Source organism: Ursus maritimus, unplaced genomic scaffold, assembly GCF_017311325.1.
Source record: "Ursus maritimus isolate PB19 unplaced genomic scaffold, ASM1731132v1 scaffold_18, whole genome shotgun sequence".
Taxonomy (NCBI): Eukaryota; Metazoa; Chordata; class Mammalia; order Carnivora; family Ursidae; genus Ursus; species Ursus maritimus.
Genome location: NW_024424230.1, coordinates 43,731,934 through 43,751,395, shown reverse-complemented (window position 1 = coordinate 43,751,395; position 19,462 = coordinate 43,731,934). Strand labels below are relative to the sequence as shown.

Genomic DNA, 19,462 nt, shown 5'->3' with positions numbered 1-19,462 from the left:
GCTCCTTCCACAGTTTGGCTATTGTGGACAATGCTGCTGTGAACATTGGGGTGCATGTGTCCCTTCTTTTCACTACACCTGTATCTTTGGGGTAAATACCCAGTAGTGCGATTGCTGGGTCATAGGGTAGCTCTTTTTTTTAACTTTTTGAGAAACCTCCATACTGTTTTCCAATGTGGCTGTACCAGCTTGCATAACTGTGGGTTTTAAAATAATTTTATGATGAAGAAAATGCAGGGAGAAAACTAAGAATCTGGAAACATTAACTGATCCATCCACTGGCACTCAACAAGTATTGGATCTCAAGTTAAAACTGTGGGTCTTTCCCATTAAGATATGGTACTCATGGCAATAACTTCTAGGTTTCTAGAGTGTCCTGAAACAGGAAAACTGTGGTAATAATACTGTGGCAGCATTTATGTTTTGTATATTTGACTTGTTATATGTTATAAACAATTTCAATCAAGAAAAAAATATAACGGATTTTCCAATGGGGGGAGCCTGGCTGGCTGAGTCTATGGACCATGGGACTTTTGATCTCAGGGTTGTGAGTTTGAGCCCCAGGTTGGGTGTAGAGATCTTAAAATCTAAAAAAAAAAAAAAGAAAGAAAGAAAGAAAGAGAGAAAGAAAGAAAGAAAAGAAAGAAAAGAAAAGAAAAAAAATCTAATGGTAAATTTTAGGGATTTTTTTGACTTCCTACTTTCATTCTTATAAAAATGTGGAATAATTTAATTTTTCTTGTGAATTCTGCTTTCTTGTTTGGCCTTTGTTTTAATTTTACTCAACAAATTTGCTGTCAGTATTCATACCTTCCTATTTAAAATGTCCAACACTAGAGCAGCTAAACACCAAAGATGCACTGTAATTTGTTTTAGAACACATTTTTACCTAGGGCACAAAACAAGCCATTCTGTGTGGTAAGGATTGAACTAGGACATTCTTTTGAAACAACTAATTTTGGAAATTAATATTACTGAAGTTTAGTATTACTCAAGTAATTTAAGAGTATCATCTGTGAGCCCATTATAAACCATAGTCCAATTTAGTCCCATTAGATAAGTGAGGAGGAAAATACTCAGGGTGCTAGAAACATAAAGTATTCAGTGCAGCTTATAAGAGATAAGGCAAATAATAATTTAAAATATGAGAATTGCTATACTGGATCAAATCTGTGGTTCACACAACTCAGGATATAGTCTCCAAAAATGACCTGAAGAATATAAGTATGCCTGTTCAATGTTAGGTTTAAAATTTGTTTATTTCTGGGTGGTTGGGTAGCTCAGTTGGTTAAGTGATTTTGGCCAAGTCATGACCTCAGGGTTGTAAGATTGAGCCCCTCACCCTTACCCCTCAGGTTGGGCTCTGTGCTGGGTATGGAGCCTGCTTGAGATTCTCCTCCCCCCCCCACCCTCCCACCCTGCTTGCTCACATCTACATACTCTCTAAAAAATTTTTTTCTTTTTTTTTGTTTATTTCTTTTAATGATTGATCATGAATTTTAAAACCTCTTCTAAATGCTTTATCTCTTTCTAGCATGTACTAGCTTTACTGGAGAATTGTTCGGGTTTCCTGCCTTCTACATGTTTTAAATATCACACTTTCAAGTTAGAAGAATCCTTTTACTCTCCCATTACAGGGTTTAGATTTTATAGAATTATTATTTTATGAAATAATACATTTTTATTCCAGATTAAAGAGGCCTTTCCCATTTAGTTATTTATTTTTTTAAGATTTTATTTATTTGAGAGAGAGAGACACAGTGAGAGAGGGAACACAAGCAGGGGGAGTGGGAGAGGGAGAAGCAGGCTTCCCGCTGAGTGGGGAGCCCGATGCGGGGCTTGATCCCAGGACCCTGTGATCATGACCTGAGCCGAGGGCAGACGTTTAATGACTGAGCCACCTAGGTGCCCCGATTTATTTTTTTAATTTAGATTTGTTACTATATGTTATCTTTTCTATCTCATTCATTATTGTATGTTATCCTCTGGGGATCTGCTAGAGTTCTTATCAAATGAAATAATTGTAATTGTTCAGTTTCTCTAGATATAAGTTTTTCATTTTGTGCCAGTAGTTCATTGCTTGGTATATTTTGGTACTCAAATGCTTGAATTGTTGAAATATGGACTTAATCGGTAGTTCCAGTGATTTCATCTGACAATCTAGTTTTTATAAATGGTTAGTGTTGTTGGTTATCTATCAATTCTGGCATAATAGGTGTTCCATGACGTTATACACTCCAACTAAACGTTAAGCTTAACGTTTTACCTTTCCTTAAAAGTTAATAAAAGAAAGTGGGTGAATTGTGTTATAGTCTACTGATGATGGGTGGATAGTAAGTAAAAGCTTTCAGTTTTGATGCTTTAAAGTTTTTCTTAGGAAATTAGTGAAAAAACTGTTTTATTCATAGTTGAGCAAAATTTAAACTAAAGATTACCATTTAAATTAAATTTAAACTTAATTAGCAAAAGCTAATTTAATAGAGAAAAACTAAATTTCAGTCTGATCATTTTAGAATTAAATTTGATACATTTTAATAACAAATTCTACCACATAAAAATTAAACAATAAGCCTCTCAAATCCACAATATGTAAGAATAAAATTCATGAATGAGAAAGTTAATTCACGATTCTTGGTCGGTATTTTTAGAAAAAAATGCTAATAATTTTAGAGAGTAAACTGAGTGTTGTTACTCTTAGTAGTAATCTTGTGTTTATATATCAGTTCAATATCTTTAAAAAATACTTTATATGTAGAGAGGGCAGGAAGTTTTAGTGTTATCATAGATATTTTCCTTATTTCAAGTATATATTTCCCTAAATGACTCTTACTTACATTTCTTCCTTAACAGAATTGTAGACATTTGATAAATAAGTGGTCAAGTATGTACAACAGTCATTCTCCAAATATTAGGGTTTTGTGGATATAAGACAAAAACAAATATTAGTGCATTAATAAATGCAGTAATTTTCTGTTTCATTATATTGAAGTAAAGCTGATCTCCTAAAATAAATTGATCCAGAATATTAGAAAAAATGTGTTGTTGCTATTGCATCACATTTTCTTCTGGTACCTAATTATTTTAAAGTAAGGGAAACCATTAAAGAATTTTCAACAAATATATTCTTATATGAAGTACTCTATGAAACTTAATTCTGCTGACTGACTCTGACTTCAGTTTTCACTGGACAAGAAGTATTTTCAAGATATAAATTTTAGCTTCTGAGTGTGCTGGTGGCCAGTATTTTTATTAGAGAACTTGAAGTAAAAATTGATCCTTGTTTCTTTTTTCCCTACTCATTAATTACTTCATTGGCTCAAGTAGTTCACTCTCAGTTTCATATTGGACTGACCTAAGGATCCAGATTTAAGCAGTTTGTCTTTTTTTTCTCTTTCTTTTTTTTGCATTCTGTTAACAAGTGAGAGGAAAGGTAGAATTCAGTTGTTGATTATAATCCCACTTAAATAGGACTAAGGAAGGGTTTGGTGAAGAGAGAGGTTGAATTCAAATAAGGCCTGCCGTGTGTTTACCATACATAATTAGGGTTGCACAGAAAATTCTTCACATGCTATCTTTAATCAGGGTTTACATAATAATAGTCAATATATAGATTCGTTAATGCTAGTTCATTTAAATTTACTTAAGGAATTTTTTTTCTTTTAATTTGGTAAGATTACATTAGAATTGATGGACAATAAACTATTTAGAGACAGTATTTACAATATATAAAATCTTATTTTTGCCTTATTCAAGAAAATGTTCTGTTATGGAGATTCTGAAACACAGTGTTGAAGTTTATAGTGAACACTTGTATACCAACCACCTAGATTCTATTTACAATTACAATACTTGATTTATTGTGTATTTATCCAGCCTTCAATCATCTTAACTTCTTGATGCATTTCAAAGACTTCTTCCTGAATAATTAAACATGCATATTATTAATTACAGTTCAGTATTTCCATATTTACAGGTCAGGTTTTTTTTTCTTTTTAGCTAAAATCTACATATAATGACATGCACAAATTTCAAATGTAACGTTGTTCAAGTTTTGGCAGGTAGCACATACCTCTGTGTAACTCAAACCTCTTACCAAGATATAGAATGTTACCATCATCTGGAAGTATCCTCCTGTCTCCTAGTCCCCGTCCCTACACCCTGAGAAGTAACAACTCTTCTGATAATTTTCTCCCACAGACTATTTTTGCTTGTTCTAGAATTTCATATAAATCAAATCATACAATAAGCACATTTAAAATTTTTAACAGAAATTTAGAGGTTCTCAATTTGAAGCAGCATTTACAGATTCCTATAAAAGCTGGTAGTATAACTAAGAATTCATCTGAGCACATTTTTAAAAGTGTTTAGAAGGCCGTTTAAATGAAAGAAACAGCATATTTTGAAGTTTACCAAGGTTGAGTTTGAAATTGGGCATGGCAAATAGTTTCAGCTTTCTTTGTAGAATTTTACTGGAGCTCTATGTTAAGATTCTGAGGCTGGATGAGGGTGTATAGAAGTGATGGTATTTAGTGATGTATGTCGTCGTCCCAGAAGATAAGGAAATAGTGGTACATGAACCACATGTCGGCTGTTCCTGAGAAATAGTTGGCAACTAACATGTATTTCCTGACTATAACTCTGTAGCTTTTGTTTAGTTGGGGTCCTCTGTTTTCTAGAACTCAACCTACTGAGTGCATGCAATATTATATAGAAATTAGAGCAGATAATACCCTTGATTTCAATCACTGTGTGTTTATGTACTACGTGAGTTATTTATAGATAAGAATTTGATTGCTGTGTATTTATGAACAGGGGAGTAGGTGACGGTTGAAATACAGGGAAAGCAAAGTGTAAAGGATGGGGGTGCCTGGGTGGCTCAATTGGTTAAGTGCCAGACTCTTGATTTCTGCTCAAGTCATAATCTCAGGGTCCTGAGATAAGCTCCATCAGCCTCCTTGCTTAGCGCATAGCGAGGAGTCTGCTTGAGAGTCTTTCCCTCTGCCCCTCCCCCTGCTCACACATGGTCTCTCTCTCAAATAAAATCTTTAAAAAAAAAAGTGTAAGGGATGTTCTCATCTACTTGTTTAATCCATACTTGTGTTTCTTTTCATCCTTTCCTTATGAAATTTAAGAATAGATCCTTGTCCGATACCCCAGACCATAATATAAAAAAAACCTAAGTAATATTGTGTAGCACTAGACCTGTATTTCTATAAACTACTAGAACATTATTTTATGTTAACATCCAAATAAAACATCAGAATTTGACATGTCAAGAGAAAAGGCTAAGGTATGTACTATTTATTGGTTTTCCTGCCTAGTTGCTTTTTGGATGGAAATTAAATAAAGGACTTAAGTTTTTAAAAATATAATAGCTTGCTCTTTTGCTTTCCAAGTAGGAGTAAATACCTCTTAGGGTGACTTTCCATCTCTCTATGATAATTTCAGTCTCCATAAGATGCCTAATATATGGTTTTAAGTGGTACTTTCTTTAAAAGAACAGTAATGAATGCACTTTTACTTTCTCATTCATTGTATTTTATTTTGTTCAGCAAGTGTGCAGGAGTATTCTACACATATGCTGCCCCAAGTGTTATAGTCATTAAGATGAGAAATGATGGGGATCCAGGATTGTTAAATCCCAGCTCAGAACTTTGCGATATATATAAATATCACATATCATATACCTTTATGTATTTAGTATATGTATGTTCATAATATATATAAATATAATTTATAAAGTTATGGTTATATATGTGTATTTTTTTCAAAGTTTTATTTAAGTAATCACTACACCAAGGTGGGGCTCAAGCTCATAACCCCAAAATCAAGAGTCACTTACTCCATCACTGAGCCAGCCAGGTGCTCCTATATATTTTTAACTGGCGTTTTTGTCTTCCTCCACATGTATGATCTTGACCCCTGTTGGGCTGTAGGCAGGGCAAGGCACACCCGGGATCCTACAGGTGGACACTGAGGCTTGCTTTCCCCAACTTGTTCTTTCCAGGGCTGCACGCTGGTGCTGAGGTCCCATGGGGCCCACCCCTGTCTGCAGCCCCTTCCCCCCACTCTTTATAGCTGAGGGTGCATACAGCCAGGCTGTGTAGAGCCTGTGTCCACATCAGGGGCAGGCCTTTGGGCTTTTATATGAATACCTATCAGGATGGTATGAAGACTAACTCATAAACACTTCTCTGATATTTTATTACTGTTTTTCACAATTAAAATGCTGGAAAAGAATCCTTAATAAAGGATATTGAGAAATAAAATGTGAATAGGGAGATAAGCCAGAATTGTTAGAGGAGTGTTTCTGTTGAATTTCAGTCTGAATGCATAAATGTGACTCTGAATGTATATTATTTTGTAAAATTTATTGTTTTTCTAATATTCTCATCTTTAGTTATTTGAAAATTCAACATATTTCTAATTATAACTGTAGCTTATGCTAATCATAAAAAAGCAAATAATATAGATATCTCTAAAGTATATATGAAGTATATAATAAATACACAAAATAGAAAGCAAAGTTACCCTGTAGTAGAATCCTAGGAAATAATCACTGTTTACAGATTGTTTTTTAACTTACAGACCTTTATCTATACATACACATAAAAAAAATTTTTTTGAAGTACAGTTGATACACAATATATTAGTATCAACAAACAACATAGTAATGTTCAACATTTAAATACATTAGGAAGTGATTACGACACTAAACCTAGCTGTCATCTGTCATCATACAAAGTTATTAAAATATTATTAACTGTATTCCCTATACTATATATTGTATTCACATGTCTTAATTTATAATTGGAAGTTTGTGACTTGTTTCACTTAGCACATAATATACCCTCTTAGGTCCATCCATGTTGTTGCAAATGGCAAGATTTCATTCTTTTTGTAGCTGAGTACTATTCCACTGTATGTATACCATAACTTCTTTTATCTGTTTATCCATCAAAATATTACTTTGTAGAATATAAATCTGATCCCTCGTACTTTACAATACAACTCAATTTATAATCTCAACTTATGGAAATACATCGTTATTTTCAAGAGTTCTTTCTGTCTTTCAAGAGTTTCTTTTTATAGAATGATGGCAGTTGAATTATTACAACTCGTATTTCTGTCTGGGCATTAGTTCCCATGGGATTCTTTACTGGGATATTTTGAGTTTCTTGTGAGTTACTTTTATTTAGTAATATACACTAAATTTTATATTTTATTTACAAAAAAATTAGAAAATAGAATAAATTATATCCCCAAAATTCTTTTCAGAAGTCTTTCTCCTGACTTGTTTATATTAGCCTTTTCTGAGTTTAAGGACTTTTAAGTAATTCACTTAGGAGACTCAAGTATACATGGTGACTTTTTCTCTTTTGAAGTGAAAAAAATGAAGCTCTGCTATTTTGACTTTTCTTCTTCTTTGTAGCTAAAAATAAGGCCCTACGATTAGTTTAATTTCTTTTCCTTTGTCCCCAGCCCTTGCCCTCTGGATTTCTTGAACTGTTCTCTTGGAGAATGCCTTAGCATTATTGTTTTCCAGAGACCTGTAAAAAGCAGCGCATTAAAAGCCTTTATCTTTTAGAGATATGTTTTGAATATTTAGGGGTAAAAAGATATACCTGGGATTTTTAAAAAAATGAGAGTGGTGAGAAAATGAGTGGGTAGGGATATGGATAAAACAGAATTGGTAAAGAATTAATCATTGTTGAAGCTGGGTAATAATGGAATAGGTGGTTTCATTTTGTGTATGTTTGAAATTTTCCTTAAGTTAAAAAATGAAAATAGGATCCAAATGGAGATTTAAGTTGGGCAGTATATAATGCAAATTTGAATTCTACTCTAAAAATAAAATATATTGCTTAATAGTCATGTTTTTCACTATTGAACAAGATAATTTTGTGACATACAAATATAAATTTTAAGTAGACTTTCTGTTATCCTAATATAAAGGTATTGTTACAGTTACGTGAGCACAGTCATTTGTTCTGTCACAACTGAAAGCTTGTTCTTTTCTAAAGCAGTTTTAGTTGAATGAGTGTATTAATAGTTCTCATTGTTTCAGGTAGTCCAGCAGCCTTCAGGAGGTGTTGCAAAACAAGTGACCACACTTTCCCATTCCTCAGCATTGACCATTCAGAAATCTGGACAGAAGAAGATGCCAGTGAGCACTGCAATACCTACCAGTCAGTTTCCTCCAGGTAGACCCCGATCCATCCCTGCCCCATCACACTGGGTTTGGAATATGATGGGGTTTTGTATTATTCTCTCTTTTTTTTTTATTGTTATGTTAAGAGAAGATAGTCTTTGAAATAGGACCTAGGAGGGAGGACGGAAAAATAACTACTTAGTACATTCTTTGTACATACATAGCTACTTTTTAGGGATATGTATTGCTTTAGAATAAAAGAAGCAGCTGCTCATGGTATTTTGTAATTAGATAGAATAACCTATTTGTAAATAAAGCACTTTTTAACTTACAAATTTGCTATAACTTTATTTCTTTTTAAAATGTACTTCTTTTTCTAAGTTTGGAAATCATTCTTACATGTAAAAAGTTAGAGATTTCATGTATTTTTTAAATCTACAAATATAAATGATATATTATTAACATTTATCACCTGTCACTTTCTCTGCATGTTTTTGTAATGCTGGTAATTCTGTAGACCGTTTGAAGACTATATAAAAAGAAATGGAGAGGTCTTGATTTTATAAGATGATTACTTGTGCAGGGAATAAAGTGATTGTCGTTTTCGAATTTAAACATAGTTTTAGGACAGCTTGAAATTTTCTTTGATTATTCTCTGTATACTAAAAGCTGTTATTCTGCATTTTTCCTGATATGGCATAGTTTTTTTTTTTTAATTCATTTTTCTTTCTCCTTTTCTTTGTATAGCTTCCATTCTAAAGCAAATTACCCTGCCAGGAAATAAAATTCTATCACTCCAAGCATCTCCTATTCAGAAAAATAAAGTAAAAGAGAATGGAACAACATCCTTCAGGTAAAGAAAATAAATAATTAAAATTCAGTCTGGTTAAAGGAAGTAGTTAAAATTTGGTCTGGTTAAAAAGAAAAGATGACAGAATAATACTTATAAAATATATGGATGTCTTTTTAAAAAGCTGACAATACTTCATTGAGTATAATTTATAAACAAGTGTGCAAATCTTAAGTGTATAGTTCAATGAATTTTGATAAACATATATCCCTGTATAATCAAGATACTGAACATATCCTTTACCTTCATGCTGCTTTCAAATCAATTACTTCTGACCCCTGCCTCCAGCAGCTGCTATTCTTATGTCCATCACCATAGATCATTTTTTGTCTATTCTTGAACTTCACATAAATGAAAAATTACATTAACCTTTTTGCATCTTTTTTCTCTCTGCATGTTTTTGAGATTCATCCATATCATTTTGAATATTAGAAGATTGTTCTTTTGTATTGGTGAGAAGTATTCTTTGTATAAATGTAGATCTCTTTATCCCTTTTCCTATTGATGGACATTGGGTTGTTTCTGATTTTTGACGATAATATGTAAAGCTGCTATAAACATTTATATACAGATTTTTATGTGAACATAGGTTTTCATTTCTTTGTAGTAAATATCTAGGAATATGATGCTGGATCACTAGGTATGTGTGTGTTTAACTGTTTAAGAAACTACCAAACTGCTTACCAAAGGAACTGTACCATCTTGCATTTCTACCAGCAATAAGAGTTCATTTGCTCTTCAACTTTGTCAGCTCTTGATATTGTCAGTTCTTTTGATTTTTACCATCCTAATAAGTGTATTGTGGTTATTTTTGTGGTTTTAATTTGCATTTCCCTAATGACTAAAGATGATAAGCATCTGTTCTTATATTTATTTGCTATCCATATACCTTCTTTGATGAAGTGAGTGTTCAAATACTTTGCCCAATTTTTTTTATTGAGTTATTTGTTTTCTTATGGTTGAATTTTTAGCATTTTTTATGTATCCAACATCCAAGTCTTTTGCCATGGTAGTGATTTGGGAATAATTTCTTTATAGTGTGTTCTTTATTCTCTCACCAGTGGAAGTATCTTATCTTCTGTGTTCTTGAACAGTTAATCATACTTATTTTAAAGTCCATGCCTAGTATTGCTATATCCATGTTAACTGTAAGTCTCCTTCTTTTACCTGGCTTTTTTGTCCTGTTTCTTGGTGTCCACTTAGTAATTTTTTTTTTTTTGAGTCAATGTCAGATATGTTTAAAAAATAATTATCAAAGTTTTGGTTTAGTTACTTCCAGAAAGAGAATTTACCTAATTTTCTGTTTGGCTGTAGAGGAGCAGATTGCCTCAATATAGTCAGTAATTGAGCTGGCTCAAAGCTAGGTTGTAATCTTTCCAAGATTCTGTGTCCCTTTGGTTCTCCTGGCTCCAGGATATAGTCCCTGAGGAGTTTCAACTAAGAGTTAGGGTACTTTTCTCTTTGCTGGATTCTGAACCCCAATTTTTATTTCCTCAGTGTTTCAAGAGTGCTTAAAACTCACCATGCTTTTGTGATTGTTATAAACTGTCTTAATTCTTAATTCTTCTTCCATTTAAAAAAATTTTTGGAAAATACACAACATAAAATTCACCATCATAACCATTTTTAAGTGGCATTAAGTATACTCATGTTGTTATGCAACCATCACCACCATCTATCTCCAGAACTCTTTTCATTTTATAAAATGAAACTCTATACCTTTTAAACAATTAGTCCTTATTTTTCCCTTCCCACCAGCCCCTGGCAACCAACATTCAACTTACTTTTCTGTCTTTGTGATTTTGACTACAGCAGTCTCATGTAAGTGGAATTACACAGTATTTATCTTTTTGTGACTGGCTTATTCCACTTAGAATAATGTCCTCGGGGGTTCATCCACGTTGTAGCATAAGTCAGAATTTCCTTCCTTTTTAAGACTGAATTATATTCTGTTGTATATCCACTCATCTGTCAATGGACACTTGAGTGTCTTCCACATTTTAACTATTGTGAATAATGATGCTATCAATATGGGCATACAAATATCTTCACGTCTGTTTTCAGTTCTTTTGGTTATATATCCAGAAATGGAGTTAAAGGATCATATGGTATCTATTTTACATTTTTTATTTTTTGAGGATCTGCCATGCTATTTTCCACAGCAGTTGTACCATTTTACATTCCCATCGACAGTACACAGGAGTTCAGATTTTTCCTCATTCTTGCCAACACTTGTTATTTTCTGGTTTTGTTTTCTTTGATAATAGTCTTCATAATAGATGTAAAGTGGTATTTCTTTGTGGTTTTGATTTGCATTTCCCTAATGATTAGTGATGTTGAGCATCTTTTCATGTGCTTATCATTGCTTTTGTATATCTTCTTTGGATAATTTTCAATTCAAGTACTTTGCTCATTTTATAGTCAGATTTTTTTGGTTATTGAGTTTTATATTCTGTATATTTCTCCCTTATTGGATGTATGATTTGCAAATACTTTCCTCTGCGCATTGCTTTTTTACTCTGAAGTTAATGTCTTTTGAAGCAAAAAAATTCAAAAATTTTTGTGAAATCCAGTTGTTTAATACCCTATTGTTGCTTGTGGCTTTGGTGTCATATGCAAGAAATTACTGCCAAACACAATGTCGTAAAGCTTTTGTCCTGTTTTCTTCTAAGAGTTTTATAGTTTTAGGTCCTATATTTTTTTATCCTTTCTGGTTATTGATCCTTTATTAGTTAATTTTTGTATATGGAATTAGGTAAAGGTCCAACATCATCCCATTTGAATGTGGATTCCAGTTTCTTCAGCACTTAGTATTGCTAAAAATACTATCTGTTCCCCACTGAAAGGTCTTGGCACCCTTGTCAAAAATCCACTCATTTGGCACCATGTCAAAAATCATTTGACCATATATGTAAGGGTTTATTTATGTCTTCTCTGTTCTATTCATTTGGTTGTATGTCAGTCTTTATATTAGTAGCACACTATCTTGATTACTGTAGCATTGTAGTCAATTTTGATATTTATGTCTTCTCTGTTCTATTCATTTGGTTGTATGTCAGTCTTTATATTAGTAGCACACTATCTTGATTACTGTAGCATTGTAGTCAATTTTGATATCAGGGTCTCCATCTTTGTTTCTTTTCAAGATTGTTTGGCTATTCAGGGTCCCTTGAGATTCCATATGAATTTTAAGTTGGGTTTTTCTATTTTTGCAAAAAATGCCACTGGGATTTTGATAGAGATGCATTACATCTGTAGATTGCTCTGGGTAACATTGACTTCTTAGTAATATAAGCCTTCCAATCCATGAATATGGGGTGTGTTTCTATTCATTTATGTCTTCTTTAATTTCTTTCAACAACATTTTGTGGTTTTCATTGTGCAAGTCTTTTGGCTTCTTGGTTAAATTTATTCCTAAGTATTTTGTCCTAGTTGATGCTATTGTAAATGTAATTTCTTATTTCCTTCACAAATTGCCCATTGTTAATGTATAGAAATGTAGCTGATTTTTTTGTGTAAACTTTGTATCCTGCTACTTTATTCAATGCATTTATTAATTCTAATTTATTGTGGGATCTTTAGGGTTTTCTAACACGTGGGATCATATTGTTTATGAATAGAGATAATTTTACCTCTTCCTTTCCAATTTGGATTCTTTTATTTCTTTTTCTTGCATAATTGCTCTGGCTAGAACTTCCAGTACTATGTTGCATAGAAGAGGCCAAAGTTAACATCTTTATCTTGTTCTTGATCTTAGAGGAAAAGTTTTCAGTCTTTCATCATTGAATATGGTTTTCACTGTGGGTTTTTCATATATTGTTTTATTATGTTGAAATACTTTTCTTCCATTCTTGGTTTTTTGAATGTTGAAAAGGTGTTAAATTTTGTAGAATTATTTCTCAGCATCACTCAAGATGATCAGTGGCTTTTTCCTCCTTTCTGTTAATCTGTATTAAATTGATCAGTTTTGTATGTTGAACCATCTTTGTACTCCAGGAATAAATCCCACTTAGTCTTGGTGTATGATCCTTTAATGTGCTGTCGAATTCAGTTTGTTGGTACTTTGTTGAGGAATTTTGTGTCATTGTTCATAAGGGATATCGGTCTATAGTTTTCTTTCTTTTAAATTTTTTTAATTTTTTAATTTGTAAAAAAATATTCATTTGAGAGAGAGACAGAGAGAGAGTGTGTGGGCAGGTGAGGGGCAGAGGGAGAGGAAGAGACAGTTTTAAGCAGAGTCTGTGCCGAGCACAGAGCCCAACACCGAGCTTGATCTCACGACCCTGAGATCATGACCTGAACTGAAACCAAGAGTCCGACGCTTAACTGACTACGTCACCCAGGTGCTCCTCCTTTTTTTTTTTTCCTACCTTTTTTAAAAGTAGGTTCTACACCCGGTGTGGAACTTGAACTCAATCCCAAGATCAAGGTCACATGCTGTACCAACCGAGTCAGATAGGCACACCAATCTGGTTTCCTTATGGTATTTTTGTCTGGCTTTGGTATCATGGTAATGCTGGCTTCATAGAATGGGTTAGGAAATACCTTCTCCTCTTTCGTTTTTTGGGAAAGTTTTAGAGGATTTGATATTAGTTCTCCTTTAAATGTTTGGTCTAACTGGCAGTGAAGCCAGAGCTTTTATTTGTTGGGAGATTTTTTTATTCCTGATTCAGTCTCCTTAGTTATTGAAAATCTTAGTTATTTAGATTTTCTTTGTGATTAAGTCTTGGTAGGTTTTGCGTTTCTAGGAATTTGTCCATTTCATCTAGGTTATTCTATTTTTTTGCATACAGTTTCCTTAGTACTCTAATAATTTTTATTTCTGCAGTAGTGGTAGTGATGTCTCTACTTTCTTTTCAGATTTTAATTTGAGTCTTCTCTTTTTATTATTAGTCTAGCTGAAGGTTTGTTTATTTTTCTATCTTTTCAAATACCAACTTTGGGGTTTATTTTCCTTATTGTTTTTCTATTCTCTTTTGTTTGTTTCTGCTCTAATTTTTATTTTTCCTTCCTTATGCTGCTTTGGGTTTAGATTGTCCTTTAGTTTTCTAGTTCATGAAGTTGTAAAATTATTTTATTGGTATGAGATCTTTCTTGTTTTTTGTTTTTTGGGTGTTTTTTTTTTTTTTACTTGAGAAAGAGAGAGAGAGAGAGAGAGAGCGAGCTCGCACACACAAGCCAGGGGTAGGGAGAGCAGAGGGAGAGGTCAGAAGCAGGCTCTTTGCTAAGCAGGGAGCCTGACACAGGGCTCAATCCCAGGACCCTGAAATCATGACCTGAGCCAAAGGCAGATGCTTAACTGACTAAGCACCCAGGCACCCCTCTTTTTTTTTAATGTAATTATTTATAGCTATAAATTTCCTTGGCACTTCTTTGCAGCTTCCTATAAAGTTTGGTATGTTGTGTTTTCATTTTCATTGTCTAAGTCTTTTCTAATTTCTCTTTGGATTTCTTCTCTGATCTATTGATTATTGAAGAGTATGTTTAATTTCCATAAATCTGTTAATTTGGCAGTTTTATTTTCTGCTGTGGATTCTGAGTTCATCCCATTGTTATCAGAGAAGCTATGTGATCTTTTTAAATCTACTTAGATTTCATTTGTGACCCAATATATGGTCTACCCTGGAAAATGTCTCATGTGCACTTGAAGAATATATTTGCTTTTGTTCAGATAGCATATTCTGTACATGTATGTTAGATTTAGTTGGTTTATTGCAGGTTTTGTTTGTATGGATGACATTAGTATCTATTCAAGAGTGAAAGATAGGCTGCCTGGGTGGCTCAGTCAGTTAAATAAGTGACCAACTCCTTACGTCATGATCGAGCCCCGAGTTAGGCTCCATGCTCGGCAGGGAGTCTGCTTGAGATTCTCTCCCTCTCCGTCTGCCCTCCCCACCGTGCGCACATGCGCTCGCTCGCTCTCTCCCCCCTCTCTCTCAAATAAATAAATCTTTAAAAAAAAAGTGAAAGACAAAGCTTTACACTCTAGCCCACCTTCTAGGGTGATGCTGATAGATTAACCAACTCTTCGGTATGATTTTTTTTTTCTCAACATGTTGCTAATCCATTTAACCAGTATTTGTTGTCTGCTCTGTGCTAGTCATTGTGTTATCATTCTGGTCTTACTCCATCTTGTCTATTAGGAGTGTCAAGAGGCATTTCTCAGTTATTCTTCAGAAATGAAAGTATCTTCAGTCTTAGATATTCTTTTGACCTATCAGTTTAGAGGCTTATTTAAAAGGTAATAACTTAGCAGTTATTGTCATTTCGGTAATATTTATTTAAACTTACAGCGTGCCAGGTACTGTGCTAATAAGATAAGTTCTGTAACATCCACTTTTCCCAATACCATATAGAGGGAGACACTACCATCTATGTGATGAGTTGTTTTTCTCTCTCTGCTTTCAAGTTTCTCTGTCTTTTGAAAGTTTGATTATGTGTCTGAGTGCGGGTTTCTTTGAGATGACCTTGCTTGGGTGTTTTTTAGTTTCTTGGATGTTTAAGTTGATGTTATTCCTCAAATTTGGGATGTGTTTAGCCATTATTTCTTTAAATATTCTCTGTCCCTTTCTTCACCTTCTGACCCCATAATACATGTGTTTGACCATCTGGTGGTTTCCCACCAGTCCTTGTAGGTTCTGTTCACTTTTCTTCAATCTTTTTTCTGTCTGCTCCTCATTCTCAATAATATCCATTTTCCCTATCTTCAAGTTCATGGATTCTTTATTTGCCTTCCCTAATCTGCCTTTGAACCTTTCTGTGAATTTTTCATTTTAGTTATTGTGCTTTTCAGCTTCTGAATTTCTTTTTGGTTTCTTTTTCATTTCTTTCTTTCTTTCTTTCTTTTTTTTAAGATTTTATGTATTTGAGAGAGAGAGAACACAAATAGGCGGAGAGGGAGAAGCAGACTCCCAGCTGAGCAGGGAGCCTGACGTGGGGCTCAATCCCAGGACCCTGAGATCATGACCTGAGCCGATGTCGATGCTTAACCCACTGAGCCACCCAGGCGCCCCTTAGGTTTTCTCTTTATTGTTATTTCCATTTTGGTCATACATCCTTTTCTTTACTCTCCTCATATCTTCCTTTTGTATTTTGAACATCTTTAAAACAGTTGTTTTAAAGTCTTTGTCTAATACATCTATTGCTGGGTCTTTTTCAGGAATAGTTTCTGTGGATTATTTTTTCCTTTTAATTGGTCATACTTTCGTGTTTCTTTGTGTGTCTCACAATTTTCTGTTGAAAATTGGACATTTGAATCTAATAATGTGGCATCTCTGGAAATCAGATTCTTCCCATTCCCTAGGGCTTGCTGTCTTTTGTTTGTGTGTGTGTGTGTTTTGTTTTTGTTGTAGCATCAACTTGAGGTATAAACTTTAGATCTTGGATTGTTTTTAGCTTTTTATTTTCCCAGGGTATGTCTGGTCTTTATCATTTCCCTTGTATATGCAGTTGCCTTTGTTGAATGTCCTAATCTTTCATATCTGGCTTCCAAAAGAGGAAAATAAGGGGATGGGGGAAAGTGGGACTGACCCTTTAAATGCCTTAGAAGTCACTCTGGCTAGAGGATGAGGGCCTTGCAACAGAGGGAGGAGTAGCAGCAAATGGCCACCCACCTCATAGTCTGCACCTCTGAGATTAGAAGCAACAATAAGTGATCTGAGCACATGTTCCTGATGTTTGGAGGACAGTTCCCCTCCCCCCCCCAGTTGCCACAAGCTGCGTGCAGACAGCTCTAATACATGTGCATAGCTGTTTGCCTCAGGGCTGGAGCTCAGGGATGGGTAGCCCTTGCCAAACTAACAGCTGAAATTGATGAAAAACCCAATTTATCTTACAAGCCTTCCCCTGGAAGTTGGAAGCCTTCAAAAGATTCAAAAGTTCCAAAATAGTTACGCCAGACAGATTACTGATGCTCTTCTGCTGTCTCCCAGAATCCTTCTCAGAGTGCTCTTCGTAAGCTTTTTTCTTGGCTTCTTTGACTTTTCTTTTGCAGAGCTTCAGTGTTCAGTGCTTGGATGAAAATTCATCACACATTGTCAAGTCTGCTTCTTTGTGCCTCAGTTCTTTTATAGGATCATGGCCTATACCCTGAAAATTGGCAGCCTCAGAAACCTTGAACTCTAACTTTCTGTCTCTCCATCATCATGAGATTGCCTAATGCTCTCTTGGCTTTTCTACTTCTTAGTAGGTGCCCTCTCCATGGCTTTTTTTTTTTTCTTTTTCCTTTTTTTAAGATTTTATTTATTTATTTACCAGAGAGAGAGAGCGCGCGCAAGCACACAAGCAGGGGGAATGGCAGGCAGAGGGAGAAGCAGGCTCCCTGCTGAGCAAGGAGCCCAATGCAGGACTCAATCCCAGGATCCTGGGATCATGACCTGAGCCAAAGGCAGACGCTTAACCGACTGAGTCACCCAGGTGTCCCCTCTCTGTGGCTTCTTAGTGTCTTCTTCCACATCAAGAATTTGCACATGCCCAAAGGAAAAACAACATGGAGAAAATTGGGTTTCCAATGGTGAGGTTCTCTTCTCTTGGGACTGTGGCTCCTCAAGACCTGGTTTCCTCGGCACTTCTCTGCCTTCAAAGAAACTTTAAAAAATGTTTTGGCTTTGTTAGTTTTTCTTAATCAGAACAATTGTCTGTTATAAGTGACAGTCTACAACTAAGCAGAAGTCCTAGTGTAATTCTTTATACTTTTCTGTATTGCCAATATTTATTGGAGTTAGTGTTTTCAGTACACTATAGTATATTTTGATGAACAGAAGTTCTTCATTTTAAAGTAGTTGTATTTTTTAAGAAAGTAGTTGAATTTAGCAATTTCTTATATGAATTGCTCATGAGGTTTTATCCTCCTTGGTATCAATCATAAAGATAGTCTCCTCTATAGTGTTCTAAAAGTTTTGAAATTTTACTTTTTGTATTTAAATCTTGGTCAACAGGGTTTAATTTTCTTATGATGTAGGGTAGGGATCTTAATTCTCTCTTTCCCATAGTCATAATCATTTGTTCAGCAGCTTTAATGAAGACTCTGTCTTTCCTCAGTGATCTGTAGCATCTCCTATGTCATATCTAGGGTCTTGTCTAGGCTATCTATTATTTTTAGTTTATCTTTTCATCCCTGTTTTATCTTATTGGTTAATTTGTTTATTTCCAGTAGCATGCTTCTCAATTTACTATAGCTTCAAAATAAGTTTTAAGTCTGTTAAGGCATCTTCTTTACCTGCTTTTCCTTTATTTCTTCTCTGTACTTCACTTTCATAACCCACCCTTCCACTGTTCTTGGCTATTCTTGGGATTTTGCTGTTCCATAAAAATTTAAGTATTAGTTAAATTCCACCAAAAATGTCTGCTGGAATTCGAATTGGAATAACATTGAGCCCACTGTCCTTAAGCTGATTTCTTTATAATTTGAGCCTTCTATGTATAAAAATGATTTATATCTTCATTTATGCATGCCTTCTTTAACATCTTTCAATAAAGTGATATAATTTTATCTATACAGGTTGTACACAATTTATGCATTTATCTGTTGGATTTATTCCTAGGTTACCTTTTAATTGCTATTATAAATATTTTTGGTGATTGCCTTTTCTGTTACTAATGTATAGAAACACATTGCTTTTTTCTTTAATCCTATGCTAATTGGCTTGTTAGGATCATATTTCTGATAACTTTTAGATTCCTTAGGTTATTTATATAGACAATGATGTCAGGAGTGATAGAATTATGGTAGAATTATGGGTTGACTTTTTTTTTTTCTTTCAGCACTTTAAAAATGACATTCCGTGGTTTTCTGGTATCCACGTATGTGTTCACTTTCAAAAGTGAAACGTATAAGGAAAAGTTACCCTGAGAGTTAAACTACAATGAAATAGCAGCACATTTGAAACCCCAGTGACTACAAACATTGGATGATCAAATATTCAATGTTAAAAATTATTATTATTGTTATTATTTTTTTTAAAGATTTTATTTATTTATTTGACAGAGAGAGCACAAGCAGGGGGAACAGCAGAGGGAGAGGGAGAAGCAGGCTCCCCGCCGAGCAGGGAGCCCAACGCGGGGCTCAATCGCAGGACCCTGGGATCATGACCAGAGTCGAAGGCAGATGCTTAACCATCTGAGCCACCCAGGCTCAGTGTTAAATGTTAAAATTTATTATTTTAAACTATGTTAAATTATTATATTAAAAATTCTTATAAAATAGAAATAAAATGTGGAATCACAAAAATGAGCAGGGAACAATTTTCTGTTAAAAAATGAATACCATGATTTGAAAAAGGACATTTAGAAGTGAAAAATGTAGGGGCGCCTGGGTGGCTCAGTCAGTTGAGCATCAGGCTCTTGATTTTTGGCTCAGGTCATGATCTCAGGGTCTTGAGATCAAGTCCTGCATTGGGCTCCATGCTGGGCATGGAGCCTGCTTGGGATTCTCTCTTTCCCTCTCCTTCTGCCCCCCCCCC

General features: G+C 34.4%; 1 protein-coding gene across 1 annotated transcript in view; it reads left to right on the top strand.

Annotated features, from left to right (window-relative positions):
* TAF4B (TATA-box binding protein associated factor 4b) overlaps nt 1–19,462 on the top strand; it is a 127,009-nt gene that overhangs the window by 29,597 nt on the left and 77,950 nt on the right. The window contains exons 8-9 of the mRNA XM_008692810.2: nt 8,069–8,204; nt 8,900–9,005. Coding sequence (XP_008691032.2) covers nt 8,069–8,204; nt 8,900–9,005 — 242 coding nt within the window. The remainder of the gene's footprint in view (nt 1–8,068; nt 8,205–8,899; nt 9,006–19,462) is intronic.